This window comes from Nycticebus coucang, chromosome 15 (assembly GCF_027406575.1).
Source record: "Nycticebus coucang isolate mNycCou1 chromosome 15, mNycCou1.pri, whole genome shotgun sequence".
Taxonomy (NCBI): Eukaryota; Metazoa; Chordata; class Mammalia; order Primates; family Lorisidae; genus Nycticebus; species Nycticebus coucang.
The window spans coordinates 34,629,043-34,641,920 of record NC_069794.1 but is presented as its reverse complement, the minus strand read 5'-3'; the positions used below and the strand labels follow the sequence as shown (position 1 = coordinate 34,641,920).

Sequence of the window (12,878 nt, the reverse complement as noted above, 5' to 3'; positions counted from 1 at the left end):
CTTATAGTCCAATAATGGTGACTGTTTCTTGAACACTTCACCATGAGGTTAGGAACTCTAGTATGCGTTTCCTCTTAGTCTACGTAGTCTCCAAATTATCCAAAAGAAGACTAAGAGTCAAGTGAATTGCCCAAATGAGCATTGCCAGTGAGATCCAGCTGACTCCAAAGCCGATGCTCTTAACCATGGTATTATGCCATGGCAACTCAACATATTTGTTATGGAGGAATTACTCAACTTTGGGATAGGGCAGCCTTATTTTTGGTTCTGATGTGTTATGCAGCATATTGACTGGCTCACAGAAAGTCTGTTGCCATGAACTTTCCCTCTACCCTTGTGCTTGTTCTATTTAAAAGGCCTTGGGGTCGTGCCTTGTGGCTGTGACAGGCGAAGGAGAAACCTGGTTACTGACTTCCATGCAGTAGGTTGTGTTTGTTGTGTGGGAAAGGGAACACTATTTACTCCAGCAAATCATTGACTACTTGAATTCCTGGCATTACATTTCAGAGATAGGGCACTAATTTGGCTGACCTATGAATCATCGTGTCCAAGAGCATGTTAGAAATGTTCATATTTGGAAGAGAATGTGAAGTGAGTGAAGGGTAATAACGCCAAGATTGCTGCTTATTGTGATTATCAAAGAATAGGCTGTACCTTATATTTCCAAGGACTGCTTTTTATTGAAGGCTGTGGAAAGGAGGTCAGGGGTTCAGGAGAGCTTCATTTTTCCTTCTGGACTGAGTATGCTTATGATAAAAAGTGATGATTTTCAGCCCACTGCATCCTTTGCATTGGGTATTGATGAGTCTTTTATGTTTTGGCTAATTTAATATTCAAGGTGGGTATGTTGGTCATTAAACCAAAAGATGGCTATATATTTAACACTTTTACAATTTTGCTTTTTGTTGTTGTAGGGACAGGGTCTCACTGTGTTGCCCAGGCTGCAGTGCAGTATCATGATCATAGCTCATTGTATCCTTGAACTCCTGGCCTTAAGCTATCCTCCTGCCTCAGCCTCCCAAAGTATTGGCATTATAGGCATAAGCCACTGTGCCCAGTCAACTCTGTTATTTTTTGTTTTCAGTTTCTAGTGACTTTCCCTACTTACTACTTCCAAAATAAAGTGCTATGGAATTTTTACAAAATGGTTTTCTTTTTATTCAAGAAGTAAGCTATGGTTTGAGCAATTGGGCTGTGAGATTTATTCTGCTTATTTACTTTTTTTTGGATGTATAGAAAAGTATACATATTATAAATGTATAATTTAAAGACTTTTTAGAAACTGAACACAGCCAGATTACTTATCAAAATATAAATTGTTAGCATCTTGAGGCCTCACTTCTCTTTCAACCAACTTCATCATTCTCTTCCCGTAAGGGTAACCACTGCCCTGATTTATAACAGCATATTTTTGTTTTGCCTGTTTTTGTACTTGGTATGGATGGACTAACACAATCAGTACTCTTTTGTATCTGGCTGCTTTTCCTTCACATTGTTTGTGAGGTTGAACCTGTGCTTGAATGTATTACAGTTCTAGGTGGTTCATTCTCTCTACCCTGTCTCCTTCTTGTCCTGGAAAAGAGTTTAAAGTCAAACAGGATAGCTTGCTAGGGTGAAAGCAAAATACATAATATTTCATTGTATGTATATTCCACAATGTACTGTGCTGTTCAAGACATATGCAGCTTTCATTTTTTTGCTAATATGAATAGTTATAAATATTCTTGCACATGAATTTTGAACATAAATAAGCATTTATGTTGGGTATGTACCTAGGAATGGAATCACTAGGTCATTGGATATATTTAGCTTGAATAGATACTACCAAGTGAGTTAAGCGTTTAAGTAGTTGTACCAATTTACATTTCCACCAGTAGTGTGAGAGTTTGTGAATTTTATTGAGATGCTTTTTGCGGAGTTGGTGAGAGGAATGTGTTGTTCTTAGGTTCATATCAGTTCATGCTCATCCTATGGAAGAAATGCTCATAATTGCCTTGTTATTCTTTGAAAGTGGAATCAAGTGTTTGTCTTGGTGCACTCTACTCTCCTTTTTCTTTCTCTTTCTCTATGTGAAATTTGTCTTTTATGTCACATATATAAGAGAAAGACACCTGTGTGTATATTTTATACTACTGTGCTGATGGACTGGAAAGCCCCAGTCATCTTGAGGTCATCTTGCTTCCAGAGTCTGAAATTTTGCTGATGTGCATAAATGTCTGTAGTGAAAGAAGCACATTATTTTCATTTTCATTTGTTTGAAGTTGTTGTAAGCATATATTGCCGTGGTATCATAGCTTACACCAACTTCAAACTCTTGGGCTCATGATTCTCTTTCCTCAGCCTCTGGAATAGCTGTGACTACAGGCACCCGACCACAACCCACAATGCCTGGCTGGTTTTTTCTCTTTTTAGTAGAGACTAGAGATGGGGTCTCACCCTTGCTCAGGCTGGTCTCAAACTCCTGATCTCAGGCGATCCACCCTCCTCAGCTTTACAGAGTGCTGGGATTTACAGGTATAAGCCACTGTACCCGGCCTGCATGTTATTTTCTGGTGAAAAATTTCTTTCTGGTGAAAATTTCTTTCTTTGATAAGTACATGCGTTTGCCTCTTTAACATTGAAGTGGAACCTGCTTCTTTGTAACTTATCTTGTAAATATTATGCCCTTCTACACGTGAACAAAAACCCATGATTCTTTTGATAAAGTTTCTTTAGACAGAGTTTCAGGACTATTTTTTGTTCTAATGCCACTTTCCAACATCTACAGGGTCAAAATCTCTGAGCAGTTTGCTTTGGGGAGCTGGGGTGAAAAATCCTATGAATGATGGAGAAACGACTCAGGGCAAAGCTGCCTTTACAGCTTATTTACAGCTTATTACAGCTTAACCCTTATCTTATTTATTTTTTAAAGATTTTTGTTGTTCTAAATTTTCCTTTCATGAATACACTGATTTCCCTTTCCCCTCACTGATTGGGTTTATATGTTTAAAAATACAAAAAATGCAAATGTGTGTTAAAAATTAGACTATAATGACTAAAAGGAGAAGGCATAGCTTTTCATGGAAAATGAACCATTCTATTTCATATAATCAATGAATACAGAAAAATTTCTTCTGATGGATAACATATGTTCTAAGATTTCTGAACTTTCAGGTGATATTAATATTTATGGAACTTCAGAACGAAATGATTTTTTCTTATAATTAATAATTTAAGGTTCACAGATATTACTTAATAGATTTTTTTTTTCTTTACAGGCAAGAAGAGACTGATAGGAGAGTGAAAAATGTAAGATGTATTTACTTTAGTGGAGCATTATACTGTGGGGTTTTACTTTCAAGTTCTATGAGAAGACAGTGGATCTAAAAATAAACTGTGTATCCTTTTTCCAATTATTATTATTATTATTTTTTTTTGGTAGAAACCAACCATTCACAAGCTATGTATTTAAATACACATATTTTAATGTATGGTTAGAATATATATTCCCTGACTTTATGGTATAAGAGGATATGGTAGATTTAGGAAGCTGGTTCTTTCATGTTAGCAATGTGCTGAAGCAAGTAAACACATTTTAGGAGAATAAATAGGAAAACTACCCAATCCCATTTTAAGGGAAAACACTGAATGTTTCAGGACTCTGGGTAATTTGCTTAATGTAGACTCATATAATATCTTTAATATTCCATGCCTATTAAAAGAATATCTAAAAATGTGATAACTCTATTTTTAAAAAGCTTAGCATCCTTATCAAGAAATCTGAGAATGATTGATTTTTTAGATGTTCATTTTGTAGGTTTGTTGGAAAAATAACATCTTCTTTAAAAGTTTCATTTGTGTGTTTTTTCTCTTATAATTTTTTTCCTTTTTTGTATGTACTGTTTATTATGAATTTTTTCCTTCTTTGTATGTGCTATTTATTATGAATAGCTTCTGGAATCTGGGCTTTTGATCTAAGAACTTGCTCAGAGACAAACATATATAGGAAGAATAATTAAGACTTTTAATGACTTTTCCCCGTCCCAAATATTTAAATGGAAGTCAGCCTTTCAGCCATAGAGTGATATGTGGTATCATTTATCTGTAGAATTCACCTGCATTTGAGCTTTCAGTTGGGTACTAAATAGAGTGATCTTGTTTTGGAATTTTTTCTTATAGGTTTTGATAACATTGTACTGGCTGGGAAGAAAAGTACAAAGTAACCCCTACTATAATGGTCCCTACCTTAATTTGAAAGCATTTGAGTGTCTTTTAGGACAGACTCTGACTAAGGTAAGGAAACTGCATTTGTATGAGATGACCACTGTGATACAGTACTGCTGCCTCTCCCTCCCCTCCCCTCCCCTATCCTCCCTTCCCCTCCCTTCTCCCCTTCCCCCTCTCCTCTCCTCCTCCCCCTTTCCTTCTCTCCCTTCCCACCTCCCCTCTCCCCTCCTCTCCCCTCTGTCCTCTCCCTTTCTTCCTTTCCTGCTCCACCTCGCTCCCTTTCCTCTTTTCCCCCTCCCCATTCCACCCCTTCCCTGTTCCACCCCCTCCTCCTCCCCCTTCCCTCCTCCTCCCTTCCACTCTCCCCTTTCTGCTCCTCTCCCCTCCCCCTCCTCTTCTCCCTCCCCTCCTTCTTTCTTATAACAACTATGGTGATGCCATCTTTGTTCCACTCTAGGTTGGGCTCAGTAGACAGGATTGTTATCCATTTGCTGGCTTTATTTGCTTTATATGATTCTATCACAGCAATTTCCAGTGTACATACATATATTTTAATTTTAGATAATGTGACACATGCTGTTGCTTCCTCTCTTATATACTTTATATAACTTAACTGTTTCTTTATCTTCATTATGAACTCAACCTATAGTAGAGAGGTGCTTGTTGGGTTATTAAAATGTGTAGAAATTACTCAGTTTTTTTTTAGTATTTGTGTGTTCTTGTCCTAGGTGATTATATCTCTACTGCATACACTTTAACATCCCCACAATTCTCCCATGCTGCCTCCATTTCCTCAAGGGGAGTGAATGCTAAGTGGAACTTGAAAATGTGTTTAAGTGAGAATCTTTTGGTTTATGTACATTTCCAGTCCTTTATATCCTAGAATTAATATGACAGCTTTTTGAATGCTTAAGGACCATTTGAGGACAGCCATGTGTCAGGATTGACCATAGTTCTACCAAATCTTCATTTATAGGATCCAAATGGGAAAACTAATTTTTTTGTAATGGTGTTTTTGCAGGGCTCAGAAGAAAATATGTAGTCAAAAATGATATGATTGTCTAATTAATAGTGTTTGCTCAATGAGTTTTTCTGGTGATTAAATGATACCATGCCAGTAAGGCATTTAGCATTAGTCTCTGGCACGTTGTAAAGATTTAATAAATGTTACTCACCATGATTGGAAGATAGAAACTTGAGGCCAGGATGAAAATGATCACCTTGCCTTATACTACCCTAATATTTAGATGATTTTGTCTGAGCCCAGCCACCTTCATTATAGAGAGGATTACAGAACCTGGAATTTCTGGTATTCCTCCCCCCCATTAAAATATAATGAGTCTAAGCACTCTATTGTTTTTTTGTTTATTTGTTATTTTTTAATTTTTTTTTTTTTTTTTGAGAGGACTCCATTTAAATTTCTTGAATAATTTAACTTGGGTAATACTTGAAACATTAACATACACAAACATACTAGGTGTTGGGAAAACACTGATGGCAAATGACCCAACCTCATGAAACTCAGTTGTCAGAGACAGATGAGCAGATTGGTCATGGCCATGAACCAGTATGGGGCTCTGGTGCAGGAATTTCAGGGGGCTTTGGGCATAAGGGAGAGTCTTGCCTTGCACTTATATCTGCTAAGAAAGCTTTTGGTTAAAACCTGTGTGGGACTTTGGCTTATCCATCCATGCTCTCTTAATAGCCTTCAGTCCTTTTTATGATAGCTGACTCAGGTGAATAATCCTGGCACAGTGTCTGTGCTAGGAATGCTTCATTAGAGGTTGTTTCTTGTCACCAGTGTCAAAATCAGTTGAGTAAAAAGAATTTTGGGTAGATTAAAAGCTATAGCTGTGGTTTCATTATTTTATTATTATAAGGTGGTGATAGCTGTGAGGCATTTAACTGTAATGTCTGTTTTGCATCATTGCTATTAACATCAAAACCATTGTGTCCATCCAGTGTTTCCCATTTAACTAGATAATGCTTAAAGGCTAATCCAAAACACCAATTAAAAAATCCTTGGCCTAAGTTTTTGCAGCTGAGTCATCTTAGAAATTGCAGGTGACTCATTTAGGTGACTAATCAGGGGCATGTCCACCTTAAAAACCAGGCACCACGGCCTGACTCAGATTATTTCGTAACTGCATTGTCTGTCATCAATAACTTTAACATACATGAGGTAAAAAAAAAAAAAAAAAAATCCCCTGCTGTGTGTCAAACTCTAAGGCTTTTTAACAAGTGTGTGTTTAAGAAACTGGATGCATCTAAAGACTGACTTACATTTGTTTTTTTAAATCTTTCTGTATTTGAGAAGATTTTTGGTGGTAGCAGTTTGAGGCCTAACATCCCCATCTGCTTGAAAATAGCAGGGTGTAAGGTAGAAACTTGGGTTTTCATGACAAGACATCAACTCTAATGCTAGGGTGTCTGACATATAACACATATAAAATCTTACTTAAATCTACTAGACCTTACTGGTGCTTCAAGCACTTGTCACATAATTGAACCATGAAATGAAGGTTTCAGTATTAGTAAAAAGTATGCCTGAGACAGCTTCTAATTATTCAGTGTGAACATTCTTCAACTTTTTCCATATGTTGAAAATACTCATAATTAAGAGTTGAAAAACTTGTATAACAAATACCCAGATATGCCCTATCTGATTCAGTTATTTAAATTTTCCACATTGGCTTTATCTATCTACATTACTATGTTTTCACCATTTTATGATAAATTGCAGTTATCAGAATATCTCACCCCTAAATACTCAGTGTGCATCTCCTAAGAGTGTGAATATTCTATATACCCACAATGTGTATTATACTTTTAAACTCAAATATTCCCTACTATCTATTATGCAGTTGATATTAAAAATTTCTCAGGGCAGCACCTGTGGCTCAGTGGGTAGGGCGCCCGCTCCATATACCAAGGGTGGCAGGTTCAAACCCCGCCCCAGCCAAATCGCAACAACAACAAACATTTCTCAGTTGTGGCTCAGAGCCTGTGGCTCAGAAGCTAGGGCGCCAGCCATGTAACACTGGAGCTGGTAGGTTCTAATCCAGCCCTTGCCTACCAAACAAAAATGACAACTACAACCAAAAATAGCCAGGTGCTGTGGCGGGCACCTATAGTCCCAGCTACTTGGGAAGCTGAGGTAAGAGAATCGCTTGGGCCCAAGTGTTTGAGGTTGCTGTAAGCTGTGACGTCACGGCACTCTACCGAGGGTGACATAGTGAAACTCTGTCTCAAAAAAAAAAAAAAAAAATTCCCAGGGTTTCCCAACTATTTTTCATAGGTTTTAAAAAATATGGATCATGATTTAGGTTGTAAGTAATTCTAGGTTCTAAACTGTCTCTGTATTAGTAAGCTTAGTCAAAAGTAACATTTCTGATTTTTACCATTATGTAAAATTATCTTCACCGTATTAAAATAAATGACAGTTAACAGCTAAGTGTCATTGATTTCTGTGACTTAGAACTATGCCAAGGACATTGTAAGTATTAACTAAATCCTAATGTTAAAAAGTCTAGTTATATTTTCCCATTAACTTTCAGAAAGGAATGCTGATTAACAATGTTTTCTTTAAGTCCTATATAATTTACAAACTTACAGTTAACACTATTTGTTGTACTTCAATGTATCTCTTACATGAGCCAAACAAATATTTTATTTAGATCCAAGGAAAATAAGTTTTGTATGTGAACAAACAAATTATGTTTCCCTTGTTTGAACAAGAAAGACATTCAGGTGCCAAGACCTCAGATCTGGGTTTGGTAATGAGTGAATTTACATGAATTCTGTGAAATATATGCCCAATGTTCGTGTGTTCTTTTTAAAAACTGGTGTGTGTGTGTATGGAGGGGGTGATAAAAAGTCTACGTTAAGGTTTTGTGTTTAATGTAAACTACCACAAATATTCCTGGAGATAGAATGAATTATAATCTTACTGACTTATCTCTCTTTGAATAACTAAATTAAGGTTTTTTTTCCTTTGACTCCTTTCATGTTTATTGCTAGAGAACTGTAAATAATCATTGATTTTTAGCATTTCAGTGTTGTTCTAATTATTAACTTTTATTCGATTATTTTCTCTTCCTTTTTTTTTTTTTTTTATTAAACCACAGCTGTGTACATTAGTGTGATCGTGGAGCATCATACACTTGGTTCATAGATCGTTTGACACATTTTGATCACATTAGTTAACATAGCTTTTGTAGCATTTTCTTAGTTATTTTGCTAAGACCTTTACATTCCACGTTTATTCCTTTTTTTATTAAATCATAACTGTATACATTAATGCATTTATAGGGTACAATGTGCTGATTTTACATACAATTTGGAGTGCTTACATGAAATTGGTTAACATAGCCTTCACGTCATTTACTTAATTATTGTGTTAAAACAATAATTATAGTATAGTTATGCTCTATACTTAAAAGATTTGACATTTAGATCCTATATACTACTTTATTAAATAGTATTGAAAATTTCCTTATTTGTTACTTTGAATATTGAATACTTCCTTATCGTATCAGTTATGGGGAAACAGTTACAGATATATTTTCTGATTTTAATCAGCTTTGTGTATGTGTGTGTGTGTGTGGGTGCGCGTGCGCGCGTGTGCCCAACAGAGAAAGCCCATTGCTTTCTAATTAAATAAAGCACAAGTTAAATTATGCAAACCAACCAGTAATGATCAATTACACTTTTGGAAGTTTGTGTTAACTTAACTGTTCTTTAAACATGTTTTCTTTAGGCCCTTGAAGACTCCAGCTGCTGGAAAAGAAACGGCAGGGACAGTGGCTACGGTGATATCTGGTGTCCTGAACGTGGAGAATTTCCTGCTCCTCCAGGCCACCACAGGAGAGAAGATTCCTTTGAAAGCTTGGACTCCCTGGGCTCTAGATCATTGACAAGCTGCTCCTCTGATATAACATTGAGAGGGGGACTCGAAGGCAAGTCGCCCTTCTTGGCTGCCTTTTGTATTTGTTTAGGTATCAAGAGAGACTGGGAACAGAAGAGAGTAGAAAAATAGAACACGAATTATTTAGGCCAAAATTTCACCAAGAATGGATTTTTATAGGGACGTAAGAGTACTTGGGAGTTTTTTTATTTTATTTTTATTTTTTTCTCCCTCATAGTGGTGATAGTTTTGCTTTTTTAATTTCATTTTTAGAGAGGGCTGGGGAAAGAGGCAGTTAATTGTGACCTGCTATGAGTGATTATCTATCTGCCTCTTTTCTTTCCAGATTCAGGCTTACTAATCAGTGGCTTTGAGAACTATTAGCTGATATCGCTAAATGTTAAAAGCAATGTAAGAGTCTGCAAAAAAGTCTGTTCTAGTTCTTATCTTGTTTCCTCAAAAGATAAAAAAAATTCTCTTATAAAAAAACAGAAAAATATTTTTATAATTCTATCCACAAGAAGAAATGATTGCTATCTACCGTGATAGAATATTAGGCCAAACTTTGATAGATTGGGTAATTTGCTAGCTAACATGGTGGCAGAAACCCTTTTTTGGAGCTGTAAGGGTCAGAGCTAACTAGGACAAGACAAGTGTGTCAGGGCTGTGTTAATGAGAGTCATTCTGTTGTGGGAAGGAACCTTCTTTTGAAATCCCAAGCATATGGTCAATTCATTATTTAAATGCATGTTTTAGGGCTACTGGGTAGTTTCGGCAATTTCTGACTGTAAATCTCTAGCTTTTCAGATTTGACTAGACTGAAATCACATAGTTTCTTGAAATATTTTTGTGCTTCTAACATGAAAACATTGAGAGTTTGGCTGTGATTTTGTGCTCAGATGTTAGAGATTTTACCTTGCTTGTTTATTTTGAATATTTTATACATCTAAAGCTTTCCCTAGCATTTTTACTATACAAAAACAAACAACAGCAAACATAAAATAGTTCTACACTGATTACTCCTGGTGGTGAATTCTCACCACCTAATTTTATCATAACATTTACTGTGCTTGCTTTATCACGTCCCCACCTCTCCTCCCCTCTCTTCCCTCCTACCTCCCTTTCCCTGTCTTCCCTCCTCTCTTTTTCTCCCTCCAACTCTTCACTAATTTGGCCATCTTATCTTTCGAGGCTTTTCAGAGCGCACCACATTTGCCCTAAATATTTTAGTCTGCACATAATTAACTAGAATTCAATCTTTATTTTTTTTCTGATGTAAAATTTATATAAATAAATTCGTTTTCTTAAATAAAATTAATCTTTATTAAGCATGGTAACAACACTTTTTTAGCTCTTAGAGTAGTACTATTAAAAACTGAAAAAAAAGTGTGAAAAGTTATTTAAGCATTAACCTTCATAATCACTCCAGCATTTGCTGGCTGCTTGCCATGTAGGTGTGACATTTTCGTAGCCCAGATGACAATTACCGGCGAATGAAAAATACTTTTAAGTTAATGAATTTGAGTTTATAATTCATCTGAGTGGTTAAAGCTATAAAAGCAGAGGCTGACAACATGCAGGGTTTAAACGTGTATCTGGTCAACAGGAGAGTAAAAGGGGAAACGCTGGAGGGCACATGGCATCTACAGACCTCACGCCGTTCAAGGCTATGTTCCCGGGATGTGGAATCTCTGCCCCGCCCAGATCTGGGTTGCTCTGGGCGCCTGGTACAAATAATCAGAAGTGAGGGCCACTGTCACACCTCTGCCTGATCCTGGAAGGGGTTGTGGGTGTTGTCTAAGGAGTATGGACGTGACACTAAGCAGGAACAACAACAACAACAACAAAAAAGCAAAAAACAAAAATGAAAAAAACAAACAAACCAACCAACCCGCCAGAGGTGGAGCCACCAAGTTTGATAATGCTTTTTCCTGATTAGTGTATTAACATTCTGTTACTCACTGGACTGTAGTCCAAAATTAATGGTCACAACAATTTAGGGTACTGTTTTTAGGATAATCGAATAACAATGTTAAATTTCTTAGTTTTGCATGAAAACTCTTATAATAATATTTAGGCAACAAAACAAACCAACACCCTCCAAATTCCACAGGGCGCTGTCCTAGGCTAAAAAAGATTTTAACTTAAAATTAAAAAAATAGAATAATCTATTTGTCAACTTTAAAATTTCACATATATACATTTTGGCAAGAGCCATTGACACATTTATTGGAAATGAGGGAAATTAATTTTTTTTTTTTTAGCAGCTGATTATTGATTATGGCTACTCCTGTTCTAATAGGCCACTTCTACTTTCTCCCTTTGCAATGAACGCTCATCTTCACTCTCCTCTTACTCTGCCCCTGTCTCCTAGTTATATATTTAACCACTTCCTGCAGACTGTCCTCAGTGTTATTAACTGTAGATTCCTGCAGGCCGGAGGGAGGAAAGGAGACTGCCTGGAGCTCAGGTGAGCTCTGCAGGTGCTGGGCATGCTGAGCACCTGTGGCTGTGCGCTGCTGTGCACAGCTGGGGTCTAGGGAGCCTGGTGGGCAGAGGCGACACGGGCAAACCTTCACAGATGCACGGGAGGCAGGAAGCAAACAAGGCAGGAAAGAGTCTCAGCTTGAACCTGTAGTGTTGTCTTCTGTTCTTCCTGGGTCTTTAAAAGAACAAACATGTTTTAAGAAAGCAGATTACTGTTTGTATCTGTCTGACCTTGAGGTGTATCAAAGAGAATTCTTTTGAATTTGTGTATAATTGATTTTGAATCGAAATATAGGATTCTAGTATAATTTCCTTGGCAACCCCCAAAAGAAACCTTGAGTTCTGTGCTCTCATTGGGACTTAAGACTTGAGATTTCCTTTGGGACTATTGAAATCATCCGGCCCAAGTTCATTTCTAATGCACAATTCTTACTCATAGGGTCTCATAAGGCTCTCTCAGAGGCCTTCGCCATCTCGTGCTTTTTTAGGTTTCTCTTTCTAGGTCCTTTCTTATTTTCCCCCTCCCATAAATTTTAGGTAGTAGCATGCTTTATTTTAAATTACTGAGTTTCCCTAGAATTACTTTTGCATGTCATTTTAAGGATGTGACTCGATTGCTAGTTGTTATTCACTTGTGTTATATCAACCATTTTTCTTGTAAGAAATCATGGAGGCAAAGAAGATTGAGAAGAGAAGGGGTTCAGCAGTAGTGAAGTGGGACTCTCTCTGCTTAGAACGTGCAGCAGCACAGGAATATACTGCTTGCGCCTCCAGTATGCAGAGCGAGTTCCTCCTAATAGATCTTATCACAACATCGTGACAAATTTCTAAAAATATTCCCTGCAGTTAGTGCTGACAGCACTGGGTTTCCAAGGGAAAGACAAAGCAGGCACTCGCTGTCTGGGTTTCACTTAGACGAAAAATCTGGAGAGTAAAGCAAATCCTTGTGCCTTCTTTATAGGTTGTGAAAGTGACACAGATTGCGAATTTACACTCAAAATGCAGGATTATAATAAAGATGATATGTCCTATCGAAGGATTTCGGCTATCGAACCAAAGTCTGCTTTACCATTCAATCGTTTTTTACCCAACAAAAGTAGACAGTCGTCCTACGTGCCAGCACCTTTGAGGAAGAAAAAGCTGGACAAAAATGAGGATAACAGAAGAAGCTGGGCAAGCCCAGTGTATGCAGAAGCAGATGGAACCTTTTCAAGGTACTGGGATGTGATGTGATTGTGGAGCTCAGTCTGCTCTGTGAATTTGCTGGGATATTTAAATG

The 12,878-nt window shown here is 37.1% G+C and overlaps 1 protein-coding gene across 6 annotated transcripts in view; it reads left to right on the top strand.

The window, feature by feature from the left end:
• Positions 1-12,878, top strand: part of LMO7 (LIM domain 7) — a 207,164-nt gene that overhangs the window by 142,045 nt on the left and 52,241 nt on the right. For all 6 annotated transcript variants that reach the window (XM_053564144.1, XM_053564146.1, XM_053564148.1 and 3 more), the window contains 4 exons: positions 3,258-3,288; positions 4,159-4,272; positions 8,966-9,164; positions 12,561-12,813. In XM_053564144.1, the coding sequence (XP_053420119.1) occupies positions 3,258-3,288; positions 4,159-4,272; positions 8,966-9,164; positions 12,561-12,813 (597 nt within the window). The remainder of the gene's footprint in view (positions 1-3,257; positions 3,289-4,158; positions 4,273-8,965; positions 9,165-12,560; positions 12,814-12,878) is intronic.